The following is a 26,454-nucleotide window of genomic DNA, read 5'->3' on the forward strand; positions in this document are numbered from 1 at the left end:
TGTCTGAGGCATGATACTCCAGAGCAAGACATTGCTTTAAACTGCAGACATAGTAGCAATATGACTCGAAAAATTTTAAAGTACGTTAAAAATCACGTCTTCTGTGTATAAATTAATAACTAATTATTGAACTGTTTGACGTAGAGCGTGCAGGTGAAGCGGGTAGGGGAAGTAGGGGGTATCGATTATCCATCTCTTGGTGGAACAGAAACTGGATCCACATCAGGAGGCGTTTCACAAACTGTGGCGATAATTTATTCACAAGAAACTTAGGGAAAGCGGGCGTTTCTCGAGAGTGTACGTAATTCCGATATATCGTCTCAACTTGCGCACCTGTCGTTGGTTTTAATCCTTTGACTCTTTAGCGATAGGAGACAAGAAAGGTTTACTTAGTGATGTAAACTTCCTGCACGAATGACAGAGTCACAGACGACAAAAACATCTTGATAGACAACAATAATGGCAGAGCTAGATTCACGGTCTAGTAATTGGTTTGAATAAAAAAATCGGTGCCAAACAGACGGAATTACGACAAACTATCAGAAGCTTTTCGGTAGCTACACCACTGCAATTACAGGGAAAACATTTGGGACGAAAATTGTCAATTCGTAAGTATTGTTTTATGGAGCAAATTGGACACAAAACCCCCAGAAAAAGCAAGCATGTTCCGATTCATACCTACCCCGAACCCCCTTTCTATTGTCCCTCTTAAGACATTATTCATAAAATAAACGCTTAAGTTCACTCCCAAAAATGATAGTAAGAATATACGGATGTGTCAAAACAAATGTTCAGTTGTCATCATCGTGTGTGTGTGTGTGTGTAGAGAGAAAGAGAGAGAATTTGAGTTATACTTTCATGCAAAAATTTACCTTTGAAATTAAATATATCCATATATTCATTATTCACTTTTAACAAGCAAATTTTCTTGTTATTTCATGACAAAACTTATGAATGTCGTATGGCAATATTAACTGTTTACCATATATATTCTGCTGTGTTTGTGCAACTTCCCAGAGAAAATATGACTAGTAACATAATTCTGTTTCCTAATCCTAGGTCATGCAGCACACATGTAATTGGAAAATATTTATTAATAAAAGTAATTCAGTTCCTTGTAGGATTTGAACATAGTTCTCTTACACTACAGGTCTTACCTGCTCCTCCCCTCTGGCTCTACTCTGTTTAAATGTTTTCGTCCAGCATCAAGTTGAGCTTTAAGAAAATCAACAGCAAACACTAAATATCAAATGAAAAGCATTTATGATGCCTAGGTCACTATCTGATGTTGATTTCCTGGTAGGAGATATTGATGGGAGATTTGAGTTTACAATAAAAAGCTTGGAATTTTCAATGGCAATCCATTGCAGCTGCTCAATTTAAAAATTATATAAGTTGTCATAGCTGGATACTGTTGTACTTTGTGCATAACAGTTTGTACGATTTGATTAAATATTATTTGGTAAATGTAGTTGAGTACATGCAAATTTGAATCAGTTTCAATTTGTTTCTGCATGCCATCTATTCAAATACATGCAAGTTGTCCATTGGGGTCTTATGAAATATTATGCATCATTACTTTAATCATTGTTGTAATATCCAAAATACCATGAATAAAATACTTGATACTACCTTCCTTCCACCTTCATGTTTAATAAAACTTAAACTTATTATGAGCATAATAGCAAGAATAGGCATTTCGTTTGACAATATTCACAGGATAAAATCTAATCAAAATAAATTTCTTATTCTCAGATAAAATGATTGAGACTGATACTCTGATAATGTCCATAGATCAGTGAGATTTTAAATCATAATGTGATATACAACTACTATGATTTGTTCATAATTAAGAAATATTATGAAAGTAATATAAACAAGGGAAAGCACATGTATGTACTTTTTATGTTTATAAATATTGTTTGCATTATGAGCATTGAACTGCTATAAAAAGTCAGTAATAAATACATTTCAGATTGTGTCGGTATCATGCATAGCTGAATCAGTGGAAAACAGAAATGTTAACAGGTAATTATGCAAATATTAAATGTAGATAATGTAGTGATAGTAGCAAAGATCAGATGTCAACAGGATGATATTAAGAACAAATATCCTATTTATTGCAATCTTCAGCCTATTTCATTATACTCATTTATAAAATACACAACCTTTTAACCTGAAACATATAAAATGAATATTTCTAATTTTACTGTATGAAGTATGTTAAATTTTCCAAAATGAGCATGGAAGAATGGAAAGTAAGTGTTATGAAACAGGGGAATGCAAATGGGTTGGATGGACTTGTTTAAATGCCTTTCACCATGTAGGAGGCCATCAGATATGTGAAGCTCCTAATGCACACACATATACACACATTTCAGTTCTAGTATTTGCAAGATAGTGTTGTTCCTTGAGTGAGTTATGATGATATTCTCACATGCCCAAACTGCCATTATACACCAAAGTTTAGCAAACACACCTATTTTGATCATTACAAGGGGACAGAGGTACATACAATCTACAGCACAGAAAGGTGAAATGGTTTTTTCTTTTTACAGCTGTGTATTCCTCACATATTGGTGTTGTTGTTTTCCATTGTGATCAAGATGCACATGATCAAATGGCTTGGGCACATAATGAGGAGGCCAGAAGAAAGGATGCAAGGTAACCCTCAGACAGACACCAGCTGGTAAGCACAAATGCAGAGGGCAAAAGATGACATGGCAAAGGACAGTGATGACCAAGCTTGAAGAGATGGGACTTTTCTGGAGCAAGGCACAAGCCATTGCTCAAGACCAACCTATATGGCAGAAAATAGTTGCAGCCTTATGTCCCAGACAGGATGACATGGACTAAGTACGGTAGCTAATATTCTTCACATATGGTAAAATAATGAAACTGAAACCCTACTTTCCACTTAATCCAAATTGTTTAATGTATCGAATTAATGATTTGTACTTCATGCAATCATTTTATTTTTCTTCATGCATTTCAGTCTAATGATGATCTAATATTTGAATGATTAACTGTACTGTCTAATTTAATAACATAGCTTCATGCATACAGAAAATGCATAATGCATGTTGTGGTAGAAATGTATAATTAAATACACAGAGAAAAACATTGGTATTGAGATAATGAAAGGTCATTATAAAGTGCTTGTCAAAGTTTGTTAACAATTACATGGAAACATCCTATTTGATCATGGTATTAATATTAAGGAAATTATTTGTATATTTGCTTGTAATTAATGTGATGCAAAGCAAGAAATTTATTGCAAAGACCTTTTTCAGAAGGTGCCTCAACATTGCCTGTTGAAACTAATGGCTCCAAGGGTAAGTCTATTTTTTAATGTCACAAATAGCAATACTTTATGGATGCATTAATTGCTAGGAATTTAAATGTTTATTATCCAGTATTTTCTATTTTTAATGCTTATGTTCTTTTCATTATATCTTTTATATTTTGCAGATGGACATGTAGTATATGAAGCCCCTGAAAACGTGGAAGGTGAAACATGTTTATCATGGTTTTTCATTGATATCTTAAATTTTTAAAGCAGCTTTTTGTACTTTTAAATTAATATATGTTTGATAAATTATGAGCATAAAGAGGGGAAGAATGATGTCTAATACAATCCTGCAATAGTGAAAACATTTTTAAAGTAAGCAATTTTTAACATTTACATCATATTAACAATTTGCAGTTCTCAAAGCATGTTAAACTTATTACCCATTTATTTATTACTGAATGTGTTTCAATGAACCAAAGTAATAGTGCAGTTAAAAAATGAAACATGATGCATTAGTTGGTAAAATAAATAAAATTTGACAATTATCTTTTGCTCAGTGAATAGGGTTAGAATTATGCTCATTTTTTAAATTCTTGTTTCATTCATACACTGTATTCATGTAAAGGATATAATAATTGTTGGGGGGGGAGAGGGTTCATTATGCAAATTACACTAGGAATGGATTGTTTGGATAATATATCAGCTTGCTAGAAGTTTTCCTTATCCTATCAATTTTGATAAATGACTGCATGCAGAAAGAACCTGGATACATATAGGATGGATTATGGTATTTATTATGTATGTCAGTAACAGTAAATAGGTTACAGAATATTAGTGGAGAAAATTCTGCTTATGCAAGGTCTTTTATGTAACTTATGTTAGCCATACGTTATGCACAGCTTGTGCATTTCATAAAATAATATAACTGACTATTTGTTATGACTCTTTGGTCTTAAACTAAGTAACATGAAATGCAAACCCAACAAGTTTAGTAAAATGTAAGAAATAATTTATTTCCCTACAATGCAAAGTGAAAATTTAAAGGAACTTACAGTACTGTGAATTAAATCCCAAATAATCCTAAAAGTTATATCACAAGTCCAAAAGAATCGAGAGTTCCAAATAAAGTCCAGTATTGAATTTGCTGATGTGCCAATGTTCTTGGCTGAACTCATGTGCCAGCAGTCTTGATGTATTACAGTGTTATAATCCAAAATGCCCTTGAATGAATTCACAATAATCCAAAACAGTGATTTAGTCAAAATGTCAATGAGCACTTTGTAATTCCAATGAATAATTTTTAAATAAATGATTCCTCTCAAATTATAGCCAAACACAGCTAAAATAGATTAAACAAAGACTGATGTTAAGATAGGAATAAATAAGTTTAGTAAAAACAACCTTATATAAAACACTAAGACACAATAAGATGACCAGGATATGGGTCAAGCATTCATTTCTAGAACATTCTGAGTTGTAAACAAGTTAGGTCTTTTACTTATATTTTAGCAAACAAAGTGACAAGGGATTTTTCTAAGGGAAAACTCAAAGTAGTGAACTCAAATCCATGTAAGCAAGTTCGTTAAACAAATTATTGACAAATGATCATTATTGTAAAGTGTAGTCTACATTCATGGACAAAAATTAGCTATGTAATATGCTGTTTACAAATTACTCTTACAATCTACAATCATGGACAAAAGTTGAATAAGCAATATAGATATACATAACACCTACCCTCATAAAGAAAAAGAAAGATTTGTACAATAATTTTTAAAAATAATAGTCACACATACATATGTCACTATAATAAAAGTTGCATAGGAAGATGTCTTGTGAATTACACAATATATATATATATATATATATATATATATATATATATATATATATATATATATATATATATATATATATATATATATATATATATATATATATATAACAACATAGTACTTACATACATATAGAAGTGCATTTGCAATCATATTCCCATGATGTGCATAATGGCAGTGCTGTATTCCTGCAACATCAAACTCTATTTCAACAGATTTTTATTCTTCATTTTGTGAATGAAAGTAAGGGCTTGTGACAACTGAATACCATAATTGGTGAAGGTATTTTACTAATACACAACTCAAAGCATCGCAAGACCAGTATTAAAGCCAAACATTCCTTCTCAACTGTGGAATAATTTCTCTCATGCTTATTTTTTTTTATTATAGAAAAACAACACTGGATCAACCACACCATTTTTGTCTTCTTGAATCAGTTCTCCACCAACCCTATATCAGTTGCATCAACAGATATTTTAAATGATTGACTGAAGTTTGGAGTTGAAAGAACTGGTACACTCTTAAGTATGGCCTTTAATTTATCAAAACCCTCTTGATATTTTTCAGATCAATTCAATTTGGTTTTCTTACTAAACAAAGTGGTCTGTAGTTCAACAGCTATGGAAAAATTTGGCAAAATTTTGAATTATATCCAGCCATACTGAAAAATCATATTAGTTGCTTTTTTACTGATAGGCACTGGGAATTCAGAGATAGCCTTGATCTTAACTTCTACAAGTTGAACGTGACTGTGTACCACAGTATGTACTGAAAAGTTAACACAAGCATGCCAGAACTCACTTTACTTGAATTGCCAGATTTTCTTCACCGAGTCAATCAAAGAATTTCAATACGGTTTCTAAGGGATCTTTCTAAGTGTATTGTAGAAAATGGTGTAATCAATGTATGGATCACAATTGTCTAGGCCACATGTTATCATGTTCATTGAATGCTGGAATGTTGAAGGAGAATTTTTCATACCAAAAGTCCATCTGGAGTCACAAATGCCAAATTTCTTTTGCTCTTTCCCCGAGTGGAATTTCCCAGAATCCTTTCAAAAGGTCAGACTTGGTGACATATTTTGTATTTCCAATTTTGTCAATGTCGTCATTGATTCTTGGCATTGAAAATTAATCCAGTTTGGTTATACTGTTTACTTTTCTATAGTCAGTACACACATGGAAAGCATTACAGTATTTGGTTTCTGCACAAGCATACATGGTGAACTCCAGATACGTTTACTTGGATCAATAAAATCATTCTTCAACAAATACTGAATTTTGTTTCCCAATAGTCCTGCTTGAGATGATTCAACGTATAAGGATGCTGTTTCACAGGTGTAGAATCTACAATTTCAACGTCACTGTATATTTTATTTGTTCAAATTGGAACATCTGGAAACAGGTACTCATATTCACATAATAGCTGTTTTAGTTCACTCTTTTCTTGTCGCTGTAGATGTGAAATTTTCTGGTCCAGATTGCTTAATATTTCTGAATTCCGAAGATTGTTTAAACCAAAGTAACTACAGTCAGATTGCATTCCATCATTTACATCCTCTTTCTGTGGGACAGGTACAACTAAATTGATTGAATGACTAACAGATCTGTCTCTGTCAAAATACTCCTGTTACATACTGATATGGCAAACTTGTTAATGATATAAATTTAGGTCAGTTACTTTCTTTGCAGTTGTATAAGGAGATTAAGGACCATAATACTTAACCTGAAGAGGATTTTGAGGTATGGGCAAGAGAACCACAATTCAGTCAGTAGACTGAAATTTATTTCCGTTATAGTTCTGTCATATCTTAATTTCATTTGAACTGAGTAGAGTGAAAATTAGTTCTTGTTACTTCACAGGCCTTGGACAATTTATATTTGAAATCAGAGAAATAGTCAAGAATATTAATTTCTGAATCTTGAAAGAAGTTTCTATTTTAATAATTGAAATGGTCCACGGACAGTATGCCCAAAAAGTAGTTCAATCTAATGAATCTTGAACTGATTCCTTAATAATAAACAACAGCAAATGAATACCCTCATCCCAATCTTATCCTGTACCAAAGCAATATCACCAAATCATATTCTTCAAAGTCTGATAAAATCTTTCCAATGTCCCTTGGCTTTCATGGTGATAAGCAGAAGATTTAAACTTGGATGCCTTATTCACGGATAACTTGTTGGAGAATTCCAGAGAAAATATGACCCTTGAACAGACTGGAACGATTTGAGAAGACCAAAAAGTGTTATTAAAAACCCCCACTTTATCAGAGATTTTACTATGGTGTTAATTTTATTATTCCTCAAAGGAGTTGCCTCTAGAAATCTCGTGGACGCTTGCATTACGTCTACAGTTGTTGGTTGCCTGACTTGTTCTAGGTAAGGTGCCGGCAGTCTACCATTATTCTACTAAATGGTTCGTCAAATGCAGGAATAAGTTGCAGAAGGAATTTAGATATCTTCTGATCGGGCTTTGTTACAATTTGACTAGTGCGACAAGATGTACAATATTTAGAAATAATACTTTTAATTTTTTCCAATAAAAATTATATTAGATCTTGTTATAAGCCTTATTAACTCTTGAATGACCAGCCAAAAGAGTTTCATGGGCAAGTCGAAGAATTTATTTGGATATGACTTAGGGTGGACAATTTGATATCTGACTTAACATTCATCACCAGCGGGTACTTCAGGTGGTCTCCATTTTCCCATAAGGACCCCATTTTTCACAAAATAACAAATAGGGACTTGTGTGGCTTCCCCTTCCCTAATAGCCGTCTGAAACAAACAGGACATATCAGGATATTGTTCCTGTTCAACAACGAGTGACTGTCTTTTGTCACCCTGATTAAAATAACTAGAATGAGTAGTGAAAAGAGGATTGCAGTGATCAATATCTCTTGATCGATAAATACTTGGAGCAAAAGTTACCTCATCAACAGACTGGCCAATAAATGTGTAAGCTAAATAAATAATTTCCTGATCAACTTCATTCTCAAGAGCTTTTGTGCCATAAATCTAGTAATTGCACAAGCACGTCATAATCAGGGAGTTCATTTTCAGTAGGATAAACTTTCTGATCCAAACAAAGGCTTGTCAGTTTCAAGTGGATCAAATACGGCCTTATCTCCAGCTATGTCACTGCCTAGGAATATATGAATACCCTAAATGGGTAAAGAAGTTACTCTTCCGACACTGATGGGCCCTGAGACTAAGTCTGATGCCAGATTGACACAATGGAGGGGAACATTATCAAAGATGTACTCTACTCTCTGAATAAGAACATTTTAACTAGAAGACTTATCTGACATAAGGCAAAGTACCCGATAATAAAAGACTCCGAGAAGTCCATGTATCTCTTAATATTTTAAAAGCGATAGGCTTGGCAGAATCACAAGTAAGTGATACATAATATTTCGACATGAATGGTTGATAATTGTCCATAATGGAATCAGACTGGGGTTTGTTAGTCCCAACCAATGTATTGGTTTTAATACCAAACCGTGACTTTGATCTTTTTTATTTAAGAGCATTTGGAATAGCTCTGTCTTTATTCTGTTGCTTATTTTTCATTCTGTAGCAATCAGAAATAACGTACCCTTTCCTTTTACAATAAGTGCACGTAATAAGAGACAAGGACTTCTGATCAGTGTAATCAGAAGTTTGATTCCTAAAAGTTGTGTCAGCTTGAGATTTGGAAGTACTCGTATGAGACTGATGATTGACAAATGAAATTTTGTGAGTCGATGAATAATCATCAACAGTACGAGCAGCATTTTCCAAAGTTTCCACTTTTGCTTATCATGGTAGATCATGACATCAGTTTGAACGCAATTTTTGAACTTTTCAATTAATATGAGATGTCTGATGTTATTGTAATCTTGATTCACCTTCTTGGCTGAGTACCACCTATTTGATAAGTTGTTCTTTTTATCCTAGCAAGTTTGACATGGGTTTGTCCAGTTTCTTTTCTACAATTCCTAAAACTCTGTCGATGTGACTCGGGTACCAGCACATATCCGTTCAAGACACATTCTTTAACCACATCATAATCAGCACTTTGTTGTACAGACAGTGAAGTGTAGACTTAATGAGCTTTGCCAGTAAGTACATTTTGTGATAAAAAAATAAATCCAATGCTCTCGTGGTCGTTTAAAATTTTCAAGAATTTTTCAGAATGAGAAAAGTATCAATCATAATCTTAACCTATGTGTAAAGATGTGTGTGCCCCGCCTGCCAGTTCTAATTCTTGTCATTTTAACTCTCTCTCTCTCTATTTCTCTCTCTCTTCTTTTCCTCTATTTATTTGCATTCGCTTCTATTCTCAGTCTTTTTGTATTTACATTTGCTGCATCTGCATCTCTCTCTCTCTCTCTCTCTCTCTCTCTCTCTCTCTCTGATTTTGGTTTTCCATCATTTCTTTCCGAAGCTGAACCTTGTTGAACTCTATTCCCATCTGGTTTTCAACTGAAATTCTTTTAATTTCCCATCAAAACCAGATACAGACTTACTAATGAAACCCAAAGCACTTTTATCCAAAAAATCTTTTCCACCAAATATTGGAGTAAAATAGCTTTATCTCGTGCTCCGTTAAAGAAGCCGTCCCTTCAGAAAAGTCATAATGATGTCTGTCAAGCTCAAGCAGCTCGTCCTTTTTCAAGGAATGTAACCCTTCCTGGTTCGGATTTAAAACAAAGTTCTCCAATTTAGATGACGTTGTAAAATGTTTCACTAAATATATCTCAAATATGTGAAATTAAAATACCAGTGACTATGAAAATTTCTAAACAAAGTGAATTTAAATTTCAAAAGCAATTTTAATTTCTCTGAAATAGTTTAAAGAAATTCCTATCCTGGAGTAGTGCACCCAATCTCTGTTACGACTCTATGATTTTTAAATTAAGTAACCGAAAAAGCAAAACTAGCAAGTTTACTAAAATTAAACAAATTAAGTATTTCCACAGAATAAAAAAGTTTCACTAAAGATTTCTCAAATATGTGAAATTAAAATACCAGTAACTTAGAAAATTTCAAAACAAAGTAAAATTAAATATCAAAAGAAATTTTAATTTCTCATAAATATTTTAAAGAAATTCGTATACCTGAGGAGTGCACCCAATCTCTGTTACGACTCTATGGATTTAAATTAAGTAACAGAAAAAGCAAAAACCAACAAGTTTAGTAAAATTAAACGTTGACAGTTAAATATTTCCCTAGAATACAAAGTTAGACTTTAAAAGGAACGTACAGTCTTATTAAATAAATCCCAAATAATCCTAAAAGTTATATCACAGGTACAAAAGTTTAGAGTGCTCCTAATGAATCCCAGTATTGAATGTGTTGATGTGCCAATAGTCTTGATGAATCACAATGATATAATCTAGAATGTCATTGAATTAATTCATAATGTCCCTAAATGGCGATTTAGTTCAAAATATCAATGAGCACTTTGCAATTCCAATGAATAATTTTTAAATAAATGATTCCTCTAAAATTGTATCTGAACACAGCAAAAATTAATTCCACAAAGGCTGATTTTAAGATATGAATCAATAATTTTGATGAAAACTACTTAATGTAAACCACTAAGACACAATAAGATGACCAGGATATGGGTCAATCATTCATTTTCAGAACTTTATAAGTTGTAAACGAGGTCACATCTTTTAGTTACATTTTAGCAAACAAAATGGCAACCACCAGGTAGACCGGTTTTTTTTCCAGCGAAAAATCCAATGTTCTGAACTCAGATCCAAATTAATAAGTTGTTTACAAATGATCATTATCTTGAAGTATAATCTACAATCATGGACAAAAGTTGACTATGTAATGTGTTATTTACAAATTACCCTTACAATCTGCAATAAATGACAAAAGTCAACACAATATTGAAATACATAGAAATTTATCTATCAGGGTTTAAAGTGAAATAAATTATTATATGGATTCTTTATTATTAAAATAAATGTATCTGGTGTATATACAATTTTATTAGGATTAAACATGCGAATATTAGATAAATATTTTTTGTAGCTGTAAGATATAAAGATCAAAATATAATTCGGAACTTGTATTTTAATTAGAACTACTATACAAATTTACTTTCATTAAATTGCAGGAGCAGCAGTAACAATCTGACGAGAAATTGCTAATGATTAATATCCAAAAGGGAGTCGTTTTGTCTTTAAGGTATTTGACACAGTGAAAGCTAATACGTTAAGAATAAGATATGATAAATCACTTAAGCATAAAACAACTATTGCGTTCAATAAAAACACCCTCTCACACGCATATTTTATAATCTCTCTCCCTCTCTCTCTCACACACACGCACCTACCTATGTCAGAAGTACGACGACACACACACACATACATATTATAATCTCCCTCATACCCAGCATGAACAATTAATAACAACAATAATAATAATAATAATTATTATTATTATTAATTTGCTCTCTCTCTCTCTTTCTCTCTCATCCCAATGATTACGTGAAATGGAACTGATAAATTTTATTGTATATAAATCTAGCTTGTGTATGGGCTGTCATATTTCTTTTGCTGCTTTTTCTTTAATGTATAAGTTGTGTAGCAGTTAACCTGATTTGCTAGGGGAGTGGGTCATAATTGTGCGAGCATCTATTGGTTAAGAAAAAATGTAGAAAGTTTTGACTTAAATTTTCCCCATTACTTTTCAGACGGCGACAGAGATAAACGTGAAAGCATTTACCCAAGGCTTTGCGTAAAACCAAAATTTACCGTGCATGATGTGGAATTGTAGCATTGAAATGTTTTGACACTCGTCTTCCGGAAGCGAAGATTACAGACAATGCAGGCTGACTGAACTTGAGCGATGTAATTATGTGGCATGCATGCACAATCATACTGCGTTAATTCGATAATATTTGAATATAAGACTGGTTGTAAAAATCTGATAAATGGAAGATATGCTATCACTATGCAAATAAAATACAACTGACTACCAATGAAAACTGTAATTTCTAAAACACCCCTTGTCTTGAGCCTCCTATAGGATTTTAAAAAATATACATTAAAAAAAAAAATGAACATTTCAACATAAGATCTACCCTAGTTCTCAAAAATCCATAACAGGGAAACTTAATGTTCATTTCTTGTCTTATAATGCCGAAATTAAAAAACGGCGCCTTCTTCTTTCACTCCACTGGTAAAATTATGAGAATATTTAAAGGGATGGTAGTTTTGCTTAGGAAAGAGAGGCTAGGAGAGCGCGAGGACATCATAGAAGAGGGTATAGTTTTTTATGCTTTGTTTATAACAGGGGTCGTAGGGTGGTAAAGGAGGAAGAGAAAAGGTTATAACGTCTTTAAATTCTATAGCAGGGGTCTCAAATTAAAACCACCCTTAGGGCCGCACGAAGGCATTTTCGATGGCCCAAGGGCTGCGCCACCTTTGTTATCACTCATGACACCTTGTGACGCCAATCATTTTGCGAGGATATGGATTGGCGGGCCACGTGTTTAAGACCCCTGTTTTATAGTATACCCCTTCTTTACATTCTATCATGTGTGATCAGTAGATGAGTGGGTGCTGGTCCCCTGAAATGGAGATAAGGAACTTATAGTGGTATAGGAATTTTGCTTTATTTTTAAAGAGGATCCTAAGGTGGTAAGGAAGAGAGAGCATTTAGTTTTGTATACAAGGTATTTAAATTCCATTGTTATATCCTTCTTTTACATCCTATCCTGTGTGGTCAGTAAATGAATGCTGGTCCCATCAAACGGATTTTGGGAAGTTATATTTGCCCTTATTTTAATGGAGATAATAGGTGCTAAGGGGATTTTAATTGGGACCGTGTGGGCATAGAGGTAGCGAAGGTGTTTTTATTTCAATTGGGACCGTGGGGGCATAGAGGTAGCGAAAGTATTTTTATTTATAAGAGATTTAAAGTCTATTTTTTAATTGCCGTTTCTTTTACATCCTACCCTGTATGGTCTGTAAATGACCGAATGCTAGTCTCTGCAAACAGAATTTTAAACAGCAAGTGTAGTTCTATCATTTGATTTCTTGTAATAGGCCACTGAACACTACGCATGACAAAAGTATATCCATTTCTCTTAGAGAGCAGACATACTTACCCCACCCCAAATCTACCTAATATGCTACACTTACATTTCCAGTCAGTGAAAGTGCTTAACCTTCCAAACGAAGGTAGGGAAGTTATAGAGGGATGGAATTTTGTTTTGTTTATAAGGGTATCATAGGCTGGTAGGGGATGGATATGGGGATAGGGAAGGCACTTTTATTAGGGATTCAATTCTATTTTGTATACCCCTTCTTTGATATCCTACCTTGTGTGAAATGGATGGCATTTTTGTTTAAAACAGTAAGGTAAGGGTTACTGGGGAGGTTATAGAGGGACCAGAGTTGTTTTCTTTACTTTATTTTTAAGGGGATCAGTGGTACGTAGTGAGACACGGTATGCATTTTTATTTATAAGAGAATTACATTCAATTTTTTTTATAACCCTTTAGACCCCATCTTTTACATCTTACTCTGAGTGGTCATTTTAAATCGTAAGTGGAGTTTTACCATTATATTTCTGGTTATAGGCCCGAGAACCCCACACATGATAAAACAATATTAATTTCACTCAGAAGGCGGACAAACTCCAACCTATTACATTTGCCTCCCAAAAAGAACCCAACATGCTAGCAACAAACAAACTCAGCCTCTGAGAAATAAGACAAAATCATAAAACAACAAAGAGCAACAATAAAACAAGCAAACAAATCACTTAATATTCATTTTAGTTAGAGGACTGACAAACTACCGTTTTCTGCCGATGGTAGAACCAACATGTTGCAAGCAGACAGACTCGTCATCTGAAAAACAAAAGCAAACAACAACAAAAAAAAAACATCCTATGAACACATTTTTACGAGTACATTTTCAGCCAAAAATCTTACATTGTTATCATTTCTAATCAGACAGATTCATTAGAAGTAAGAAAAAAAAAAGAAAAAAAAAAACATGAACCAAGTTTTACACCATAAGCTATTTTTTCCAATGCATTTAAAAGCGGGACAGCCTTATGATAAATTCTCGTTTGTGTCCAATTCGCAAAGAAAACTGTTACCCTTTTTAACGCAAAATGTCATTAGACCATATTACTAATATCATACGTCTATAGTCTGCGAATATTTTGGATATACGAATAATTATCATAATAAACTCTGTTTGCAAAAAACAGTAACAGCTACCACAAATAAAATATGTATATGTGATACATTCTTTTTCTTTATTATATAATGTTTCATATCCAAATCAGCCCGCAATTTGGTCGGGACCAGCCATGATCCAAATCAGTCGGCATTCATCTACAGTAGGCTGCTCTGTCTCCTAAAAATAAAAAGTACTGAAGGACTAGATTTTTCCAAAATTGCAAAATTACGGAGCGAGGTTTAGCTTGATATTTGTCAATTAATTAGGGATACAATAATAATTCTCATCTAGATTGTAGATAATTTTGGAGATAAAATATCGAGTACGATTCCGAATGCATCGGTACTTTGACTATGCAAATATTCAATAATCCAGATTATGTGCTATTTTTCTCTCTATTTATATTTAACACACGATATAGATCTCTGTTCTAAGAAAAATTAAAAAATATTGAGAATAGATCCCGAATTATGTAAATTTGCCTTGATATCCACATTTTGTAAAAAAAAAAAAAGTATTTCATTTTGTTTTCTAATATTATTTCTTGTTATTTCAGAATAACGCTCATAATTGTTGTGAGGTGTATCCGGATCGCAATCTGGTTTTACAAATTAGCATTTGCATTCGTTACTGGGATACGATTGCTTTCGTCACTGGGATACGATTTAATGGACAATAAACAGTGGTAAACAATCAAAGTGAAATGTTTCTTTTAATAATTATTTTCAATCGCATATTTAAGGGACTTTCTCTATATACTTTAACGAAAGCTGCTATCATTATTCTGCTTGCAAGTCTCATTTCGCAGAAGTTTAACAATTACAAAACAAGGAAATTTAACTCTACTTTCGTTTTTACGATCACTCGAGTAGTGTCAGTTTAATTTATGTCGAATTTATTAGCACATAGCTAAGCTTTACACAGCTTTTGCACTGACTATAACTAAAGCACATATGTTTAAAACATATAAAGCATGCAAAGATAAGACGATTGTTTGTAGGATGTTCATGAATCGCTTTATTCGTTCTGCTTAGGAGCGCGAATGATATCCACGTTTGTAGCTTGGGGAATTTTCATGCGAGCTTCTCCAAATGTGTTATTATTATTATTATTATTATTATTATTATCTTAAAATTATCACCCAAAGCTAATTAATGTGCAGTTCTTTATTTTTGTAAAAATGACATGGACGTATGGCAAATTTAATTTAAATTAAGTACGTTTTATTGATACATAAAGGTATTTTCATTTTGATATGTTTTATACCAAGTATTTTCTCAACTAGTTGTATTACACTTTATCTTTTCAAGAACATCTAAATGACAAATATAGACACATAAAATTGCGACTGCCATGTCAGCCAATAGGAGGTCTCCATCCAAAAAGAAGACTGATGAAAAGAAAGAGAAACAAGATTCAGGCAAGACTACAAGTGAGACTGTCAAGGTATTTTAAACAAAACATAGCAGTTGATTTCATTAGGGTGGAATGCCCCCTACCCCTTCCAGTAAAATTCACATTAATGGGTCTTGGACCTGCAATATGGTTCATGGTACTACTCATGGGGCTTGAGATAAATCCAGTCACCACAACCATCCATAACATAAATCCCTATATCTTGATAAGCCTTGGAGATATAATGCTGATAGTAAATTAAATTAAATCACTAAATTAGAGCAATGGTTTCTTAACTAATTATATATTTGCTGTTGGTATAAAAAAAAATCAACTTAACATGCATATACACACATACTATATATATATATATATATATATATATATATATATATATATATATATATATATATATATATATATATATATATATATATATATATAAAGTTATGCAGTTGATCCTGCGTAAATCATGATACCATATCATGGACCCAAACCATCATTGGATGATGGTTTACCCATATATTTAGCAACATAATTGACATTTTAAAGCTAATTTAAGGGAGATAAACAATATGAATGCAGCCCATCAAAACCAGCTTCAGAGTATCACAAATTTTGCAAACAGCAATTGCAAAGTTTAGCCTCTTATTCATAGATTAAAATAAAAAAATTCAGACCTGGGCCTCTGTTGTTTTGCAAAAGGATCCAACTTATATGCAGGTATGTAATGTTGACCCAGATCTGCCAGTAAATTATTCGCCAGCAGCTCTGATTCGTCACTGATTACAATTGAGTGAATTTTATATACAACTTGTCTGAGTCATCACCGTTTAGAGTTGGGTGCATGTTAAAAAAAGATACGTATAGTATCGCAATAATTAGACACATCATGTTTAAACAGTTTGTAAAAAATTAACTGTTATCAAATCTGATGATTTACTAGTGAATTAACATGGACGTGCACAGCATACCAGTTTGATCCATAGTCAAAAGACTAAATTGTAATTCGATTTGATGTGTTTTCGTTTCCCAGGGGAACCAACTCAAACAGAGGGAGCATACTCCATATGCAGGAAAGGAAATTCGGTAAGTCCATTCTTAAACAGGGTGATAATCAGTTTCTTGTGTGAAGACCTCAAATTACTATTGAAATATACAACATTAAAACTTGATTTTTAAAAAATGTATTATATGTCAGGTAAACAATAAATGTCTAACAACTTGGTGTCAACATTTCAGCTGAGGAAAATGGATAAACTTATGGCAGTGATGGGTTAAGGCCTTCCAGGACTCACGGTACTAATTTAAATCCCATTGTAAACCTATGCAAACATCATGATATTAAGAATTCAATAACTTAAAATTTCTGAGTGCTCAAGATCAAACCTATATTTATCAGTATAGATGAAACCTGGATGTCAGCTTCTGTGTAGAGCAAAGGATATGAGTCACGGAATTTTCTGGACCTGCATATGTTTGAAACACGTGCTTTCAATTCCACACCAAACAGTCAGGTGCTAATTTTAGTAATGAGTGTTCCAAACTCAAGACTGTTAGATGACTGAAATTCCATCAATAAAACAAGTCTCTAGTTTTTTCACTTACAACAAGGATAAGCTCTCAAAAGATTCTTTTTCCTAAAACATAACTTACATTATTAATCAATCCTGGCCAACCAAACCCATATATACTCTGTTTTAAGTTCACCCATTTCCAGGCTGGTTCCCATTTTTCCATATAATTAGTACTGTTTGTCCTCCAGGGCCCTAGCACTAAAAATATTATTTTGCCCTCCCCCATGTGAAACTTAAAGAAAATACAATATTAAAACAGAAATTACGTTTGTATTATCTGAAATAATAATTATATTAAATGTTTGTTTTAAAAGAGCTTCTTTCTCGAGCGAAATGGTCATATTTAATTCATTCAATTTTATCATCAACAGTTAATTTTAATTTTTTTCTGGTGCCCTAAGCATGTGCTTAGTGTGCTTAATAGGCAGTCTGGCACTGCCTTATGGAAACCTTACACGAGTGACAGGATACTGTATTGTCCATAATTTTGTTGAGCCTACCTTGACACAGCAATCACTGTTGTTCCCATGAGTATGTTCGTACGAACATCCATACATTCATCCATACTTCGGACCAAATGATCACACCCAGTGTGCTAAACTCGCCAAATAATCATGCAAGCCCAAGGACCAATAACCTGTGGGGATTGTTATGGTTGGAATGGGGTGCTCCCAATATTTTATTTAAACAATTATAGAAGTCCCACCCAGGCTCGATTCTGGTTGGAAATTAAATTAATGAAAGAGATGTAAAGCTGCGAGCCCCCAGTCAGCAATGCCGACGGTTAAATGGTTAAATATACGAAACGGTTGAAAACCAATGAATAACACTTTAATAATCAAATGCTTCAAATTTCCAATTAAACTCCTTCCGCTCGACTCTTTAATAGCCTACTGCGTCACTTGATTAGCAGTGTGAGATTGATTTCCACCCGTCCTTGTATTTCTACTCATCTGTTGTTTCCTTTCTCTCTTCTATTTCTCCCAATTCCTTTTTCTCTTCCTCCCTGACTTTCTCCAAATTCCTTCTCTTCCTCCCCGACTTTCTCCAAATTCCTTCTCTTCTTCCTTGACTTTCCCTAGACACCTGTCGACTTCGACCATTTCGGTTAGTCTCAGTTCCGTCTCCACCTCTTGAAGACTCGGGACTCAATGGAAGCGGAAGTTGTCCCCTAAAAAGCTTCCTGTGAAAACACAAGGATGGTACAGTCTTTTTCCTTAGCCCCATCATCTCACACTATACACAGCTTATCATCAGATAACGGCTATTAAATTTCTTCAGTCACGCATTCATTCACATTGAGATACCCATACGTTCTTGTATGGTAAAACAAACGTCATAATAATACAGCACGGTATCACTTACTTCTTATATATACATCAGTCAATTCTGTCACATCAGTACATATTCCTAATCCTGTTATACTAAACAATATCACAATAATACACATACAAAGTACGCAAATATTCAAATATCCATGCTTTGATATATACATACGTCCACAGTAACTAATCTTACATACTTCATCCATTTTCCAAATTCACAATTCAAGCATGTGTGAATTTTAACATAACACATTAATAAACGCACTGGTTTGCTATGAAGTACCCTAATAGCGAATTATAAAATTTATTCTGACCACAGCTAACAATCTACATAATTCTGCCTCGCATCTAATAATTCTCTACGTAAGACTCAATTAAGCATGTAACTGAACAGTACAAAGGTAATTCGACATACTAAACGATCATAGCAATTAAGTGTACATACTACAAATAATTACAATTATGATGCCGTAATATTCTGTGTCATGTTTACCCGACCCAGAGTAGCCCAGTTTGAAACATGTATAATCAAGGTAATTCTGACGGGTCATTGTTTGATGTCGAACATTGCCGAAGGCTAGCACTAATCCGTTACGTAAGATTGTTGTGGCTAGAATCGAAGGACCGGACATCGGAGTTGCGAGGCGCCCGATAGCCAGTTATCACCTAGGTGTCGAAATGTTTCCAAGATCAAAAGAAATTGCATGAAGAAGTGGGAGTGTCCTAACTTCTTTCCCCTGCAAACAGACAGACAGGTTGAACTGGCTGCTAAGACGATTGGACAGGGACACAGCGCCACCCAATCAGAATCGAGATAGGGGGGAGACCTTGATTTGGGTAGAATGATATCCCTGCGTTTTCCGGCAAAAGTTAGTTCGCTGAGAGAAATTACCCAGAGAAGAGGTTAGCGTAACTCCGAATAGCCATTCGTTATTGGCGGGAAAATCTTAGAGCGGGAAGGTCTAAGTACAGAAAGCTTCAAACGGTCAGTAGATATTTGTTCGGTCTTTGTGGAATGCGACTGCATTTTAATTGTAGGTCGTATGTATACTTTATTATTACTAGAATCGTAGTACGAAGAATTACTTTGTTTTGTTAATATGTTTGCATATTTTGAAGAAATGAGTTGATATTTGTAAAGAATTATATAGCTTGCCAGCCGTCGTAAGAGTTAATATTGTTATTTACTATGTGGGTATTTTATAGTAGACTAACACATATGTTCATATGATTATAGATTTTGCCATTGTTGAATATTTGTAATGTACAGACATGCGTCTGATTTTGTCAGATTGTAGTACGATGAGATTAAATATATATGTGTATATACTGACGTGACGCAATGTATTGCTGTCTGTATAACAATTCGCTGATACTGTGTTATTACGCCATTGTTTACCCAGCAAGAAGTGTGTGAGAATTTCGATGTGTAAGCATGCGTGGCCGAAACAGTGACAGCTATCTGATGGTTAATTGTCGTTATAGTGTGAGGTGAGGTGAGGTTCGATAAAACATTTGTTAACGCCTTGTGGTTTTTCACAGGAAGCTTTGAGGGACAGACCAGTTAAAGTTTGGTCCCGTTGTCTCGGATAGAGAGACGGAGGAAAGGAGGGAAGAAGAGGGAGAAGTTGAAGTCTGGGAGCGGAATTGGAGGAGGAGATAATAGAGAGGGAAAGGAGAAGAAAGGAGAAGTTGAAGTCTGGAGCGAAGCTGGAGGAGATAGTAGAGAGAGAAACAGAGACAAAGGAGGAGTTAGAGGAACGGAAAGAAGGAAGAATCAGCGGGAATAGATGAGTAGATGCAAGGACAGGGGGAAAATCGAACTCACACTGTAATCAGGGGATGAATTAGGCTGTCACTTGGTCGAGGGAAAGACGAGTGATTGGAAGTTATCGTTTTTAAATTATCACATTTATTAAATTGTTATTGATTGAATTTCATCTTCGTGTTCTCTATAATTTAACCGTCGGCATTGCTGACTGGGGGCTCAGAGCTGTAAATCTACATCATCACTAATTTAACTTTCTAACCTAACGAGCCAGGGTGGAACTTTCAATTTAATTTAATTAAATTATATTGGGAGAACCCCACCCCAATACGACAGAACGCCACATTCTGCAAAAATCTAGCTAATAACTTACTGACCTTTTCAAAGCTTTGTCTTTCCTTAGACTCTACCTCTTAAGTTTTCCCGCCAGATTACGAGTGGCTTCGGTCTCGGAGTAACCCTATTGGCCAGCAATCTGTTTAGGTAAATGCTGACTTATTCTAAACATTCGGAAGGTATTATTTGCGTATGAATTGCAATCACATCCTCTATCTCAATTTTGGATTGGATATCGCTGTGACCGATCCAATCAAACTTAGCAGACAATGTTCCTCTTGCTGTCTGTCAACGTGGGGACGGATACGAGCACGCCTAAATCACCCGTGGACTTTCCTTTTGATCATGGAACCAACATTTTACATATAGGTGTGATATCGGCTAGCCTTTTTTCAGTGACATGAGCGGTTGCCTTCGCCAGTCTCTGGCTGGTCATGGTAACCTTGCGTAAGAGTTAAACACTAACCCTCAGCAATCTTTAGACATCAAACACATGGCCACGGTAATATTCCCAAGACAGTAGATTATAGCTTATACATGACTTTATAGCTGGGGCTTAGCAAACATGACACTAACAATGCTACTGGTTATGTTCATAACCAACTGGTCCTATATTTCATCACACAGGAAGACAAAATACAGGAAATGACTCAATGGTAAATGCAGACATACACGAATATCAGTCTTTTATAAGATTATATATGCAATCAAAATGGAATAATAAATAAAAACAGAAAATAAGTTGTTTACATCATCTGATCATATACAAAATTGAATAAATTTTATTTAAATTCATCATAACATGACTACGACAACGCTGTCATATCTATACATACATCACCTGGCGCTGGTGCATCATATGATGCTTCTTTTGATGACCTGTCTGAAATGTAGTTAGAATGAAAATAAGGAAACCCCATCCACTGACTTGTCAGCAATGACAGCATCAAAACTAGGTCAAGGCTTCAAAGACGAGGCTATGGTATCAAATGTTCAGCTGCCCATGAGATTAGGTGTACAGAAAGACAATTCCTGCAGTACACTGCCAGTCAACGTTTACAATATTATTGTTTTTTTATTGATCTCTTTGGTTAGGAATAGATCTTATTGCTGAGGGAATCAATAATATTTCAGTGTGCGAAATTGCTGCCAGCCCACCGGTCCGATGCTAGCTTATTTCAAAATAAATAACCAGTCCGTCTGGCCAGTTAGATATTTAGGTCTATCGACTAAATTTAATCGAAATATTGTATATTTTATCATATTGAAAGAAATACTAGATACCATCTGAAAAATAAATAACAGCTAATGGCTACTGATGATCACATGCGAATCTAAAGCAAAGCAATTCGATCTGCTGGGTGACACGGGAAGAGATGTAGGGTTTAATGCCATTCTTCAGCACAAGATAAACTATACATGGCGGCCAATATAACTGGTGGAGGAAGAACCCTGGAAAACTCCGGGAAGAACCACTGACCCACAAGAAGCTACTGGAAATCTCAGTACCCATGTTAGCCGACCCTGAGACTCGAACCCACACAGACAGAGATGAGATGGCAGTGATCCGGAACAGTGAGCGTTTTAGACCACTCGGCCACTGGGGGCCCCTCACGGGAAGTGTGTGTGTGTGTGATTTGGATCTTTCACGTAGCTTTAACAATTTTTCTGTCATATCGCTACAACGTCTGCAATGTGGCAGTTTATAGTGATGTCTAGCACTGGGGCATCATGCCGCAGACATGTAGCACGATGTCCCACCCAGTCACATTATCCTGACACCAGGCCGACCAGTCCTAACACTAACCTCTTAATGCTGAGCGCCAAGCGAGGCAGCTGTTAGTACCATTTCTGTCTTTGGTATGGAGTCGGCCGTGGATCGAACCCGCGACCTCCCGCATCCCAGGCGGACGCTCCAATCACTAGGCCATCGGAGCGGTCCCCTCACGGGAAGAGAAATAACTTGCATATTATCAGAATAAATAGATGCTAGTAGCTCTGGTTAAAAACTGTTATGCATCAATATGATGCGTGATGACACATGCTACTTTCGATTCGCAAATTTAACATGGGGAGGTATTTCAATACATCTAAACCACCCGAGCCTAACCTGTTCCCCCCCCCGCCCCCACCAAAAAAAGCTGCGGATAAAAGAGCTATTATAAGGGAATGACAACAAATGAAAAAGATGGTCAGATAACAGAATTCTCACGGATTATTATTCGCACCCAAAATGGACCCGAGTGAATTTTTTGTAGTGGTCTTGGTGTTTTCAACAGGCCATTTTTGGGTTTGTGTTCCCGCGATAAAATTTTATTCCTGCGTAATGCATTTTTTCTGTCCCATTCTGTTTTTGGTTGGTTGGTGGGGGTGGTTTACATCTGCAAGGCAATTTTTCCAACAACTTCAGAGTTTGGCTGCAAAATGCACCTTTGTGTCTTGCTAAGATAAACGGTTGCTTATATGTTTGATCTAATTTCTTTGATTGTAAGCAGCAATACATCTGTGCCCAAAGCTTGGGCTATTCATTGTGTCCACTAAGTAACACTACGTGGTGATAGATAGACAGTGATAAAAGAGGTCTTTGTTTATCTGAACTGATCGCATCTGTGTATTGGAGCAGTATGAAAATGATGCTTCTGTCTTTTTTTCCCTTTTGTGGCCCTTCCACCTGTCTTCGTCTCTATCTTTCATGACATGTTTAACCCATAAGTGACCGTTGCATGGTTATCACTTTTAATTTTGTCCACACACGTGAGCCAGTCATGGGAGTTAGAGTCTCAAACGGATGGAAGTGTCCCAAAGGGTTTCCTTAAAAAAAGGCAAAACTGAACCTTTCACACTACTCAATGATTGTAAAAACAAATCCTGCTGACTGTACTTTACAAGCAAGCATATGGTACTGATCAGTTCACATAATCACTGCAAGCCAACACAAGGTGGCAGCTAATGTGTTTTTGGGTGATACTGCATACAGACATGTTTGTAATAGTCATTGTAACAATACTATATCAACAAAAACTTTGTACCCATTTATCTCCGCAGCATAGTCTCGATAGCATGTCTAATGATTTTGAACTGGCAAAAAGAGAAATATATAGCTGACATGTGAATATGTTCATATTGAAGAAATGCTTGAGGTGGTTTAGATAATGTTGATCAGTAACCAGGCTATTGCCCCCCCACGGTAAACTGAAGGAACTTATGGAGGTCTCTTATGACGACACAAACCTGCCAGATAATTGGAATATCAAAATTGTGACTGATTAACCGAGTTCGCTGTATCGTTTGAATGCATCATACAGGTTTATTAAGAAGACCCAGAAGATGTACGATTTCTCCGAAACAAATTCAGAATACATTGATAAGTAAGTTAACCTGGGAGTGACCTTAATTATGGAACGAAATAAACTTGGACAGATTTTTGAGGCAAACAAAACTAAAAAGCATCTGCAGACTATTGTGCATTAAAGAGACACCCAGAAAATAAAAATAACTTGCCACTGCATCTGAAGCGAGTGACGTTTTTGATGAAGTCAGTGACGAGGATGTTCAAGAGAAGGCTAATTAAACAAATGCTTTTGGGTCATAAATATAAGAATGGCAATGGCACTCAGCCGTATGCCAATGGACTGTAAAGGAAGAGCAGTTAACCCACCCACTTCAGAAGAGAACTTTTTGTATGAAGTAGTATACGACTTTGCAGAGGTGCAGCAGAGCACTGAGAACAATTTTCAGTAGCTATTGTTAAAAACAATAAAGCAAAACTTCTGCCAGGATATTTACCCGCGTTCCAAGAAATTTTATGTTATTGGATACTATCGCATGGAGTGGTTTGCAGTTGAGTCGGCATAATACTCGGTGAGTATTGGGCTCAAGCCGGGATGGCAGTTATTTTATATAAATTGCAGAGTTCTTTTCATGGACTTAAAGACAATTATGTATTTTATCTGAGAATACCTATTTTTTAAACTTCAATTTACCATTTATCCAGGTGATGATTATGGTATATTTTATGTTGTCTTCTATCAGCCCAACCTTAAAGACATCCCGTACGAAATTTTTCAGGCAGACTTTAGACTCTAGACAGATAATTGCTCATATTATGGGAGATTAGGCAAATTTCAAACAGAATTCAGGTGGATTCAGGACAGAATTTTAGGTAAAATATGCAAATTAGTTGTTCTAATTAGTAATATTCTGCATGAATAAAAAAAAATCCGTCTGAAATAAAAATCCACCGGAAATCCCGTACAAAATTTTCCAGGCGGACTTTAGACGGATTTCAAACAGGTTTCTTAAGCGTTTTCTGCAAAAAAATAAACTTAAAGAAGCTTAGGTGATTTTTAAGTGGGCTTTAGATGGATTTCTGTCGGTATTTTAGGCGAAATACGCAGATTAGTTGTCCTAAAATTCCGCTTAAACCAAACAAATCCATCTAAGCTTAGCGCCTGAAATGAAATTCTACCTGGAAAAAAAAAACGCATAAGGTTTCCATCTAAAAACAATGGTTGCCTAAAAAGTCTAGACTACATCAATATCATCCAATTAAAAATCTGCTTCAGATTTCTATTAAACTGTCTAATGATTCTGAGACATTATCGCGAATCAATGATAAATATTCACAATAATGTTTAAAATGGATCATAAATTTTATTTTGAGTTTTTATCAAATAAGATTTAGGTCTTTCTTGCCCTCATTTTCTTTCTTGCATACAAAACCTAATCCGTGATGGCATCATTTAAGTCTTTTTTATTTCACTGAAAGTTTGGTCATTATATAGTATTTACTGAAGATTCAGTAATTTTTCAGACATTTCAAAAGGTTTCAAATAAATAATGGATTTGAATTAAACAGGACTTTATTAACCAAGGTGATATTTCAGTGTACATGAAACAAAATTATAGAGATGACGTAATTATATGACATCCAAGGCAAAAGATATGGAAGTTAATAATAATAATAATAATAATAATAATAAAGACTTTATTTAGAGAAGGTAACTCAATTAGTTACATAACTAATCTACCATGAGGCCTTCTATCTGTTATGTACAATATATACAACATAATGTGAAGAATCAGGCTTAACACTAAATAATTAAGTGATCTTAAACATTAAAGTATCAGGCTTGGAACATATGCACAGACATCTGTGAACACATAAACATATATAAAATATTATCCTAAATTGAAAAATTCGACTGAAAAAATGACGCAAAATTAAAGAAAAGCATCCATTTGAAACATTTATCACAAAAAGAAGAAATGCTAGGTCTAGGAGCCTGCTTTATGAAGTTACGTCACTCTTGTACTGCAGACGATTTTAGATTAATGTACAAACTATGATGCTGTTGTGGTCTCTTGAATTAGTCCTTGTTCCATAAGCAGCCATGACAAATGCTTGTCAAGATGTAATAACTCTTATTTTACACTGAATTCTAACACAACTAGAATATTTTGATAATAAAAACAATAGTACCACTCACGATATTGAAGGATGATTCTACCTGTGGGCCAAGAAAACTCCTCAAAGATATGAATATCTTAGACATGGGTATCTGGCAACACTATCAACAATTCCCACCAGTGATCTATACGTTGTCCCGCCTTATATTCTGGAAGTCAATCAGTTTGGAGCTATATAAACTTCGAAATCATTCTGGTTCAATTCCTGGACAAATCTAGCATGTTAACCGCTACTGTAAAGCTCTTTATGGC

The 26,454-nt window shown here is 34.7% G+C and overlaps 1 protein-coding gene across 2 annotated transcripts in view; it reads left to right on the plus strand.

The window, feature by feature from the left end:
- Positions 1–421: 421 nt before the first annotated feature.
- LOC149803825 (transient receptor potential cation channel subfamily M member-like 2) overlaps positions 422–26,454 on the plus strand; it is a 263,431-nt gene continuing 237,398 nt past the window's right edge. Inside the window, exons 1-8 of one of the 2 annotated variants that reach the window (XM_089953643.1) lie at positions 422–608; positions 1,976–2,028; positions 2,559–3,510; positions 11,248–11,318; positions 11,827–11,983; positions 14,889–15,017; positions 15,643–15,778; positions 16,764–16,816. In XM_089953643.1, coding sequence (XP_089809769.1) covers positions 15,686–15,778; positions 16,764–16,816 — 146 coding nt within the window. In that variant the 5' untranslated portion in view covers positions 422–608; positions 1,976–2,028; positions 2,559–3,510; ... (2 more) ...; positions 14,889–15,017; positions 15,643–15,685. Of the gene's footprint in view, positions 609–1,975; positions 2,029–2,558; positions 3,511–8,823; positions 9,233–11,247; positions 11,319–11,826; positions 11,984–14,888; positions 15,018–15,642; positions 15,779–16,763; positions 16,817–26,454 lie in introns of those variants that run through there. The other variant, XM_089953644.1, reaches the window with a different exon arrangement.

This window comes from Sinohyriopsis cumingii, chromosome 3 (genome assembly GCF_028554795.1).
Source record: "Sinohyriopsis cumingii isolate HCF-2022 chromosome 3, ASM2855479v2, whole genome shotgun sequence".
NCBI lineage: Eukaryota > Metazoa > Mollusca > Bivalvia > Unionida > Unionidae > Sinohyriopsis > Sinohyriopsis cumingii.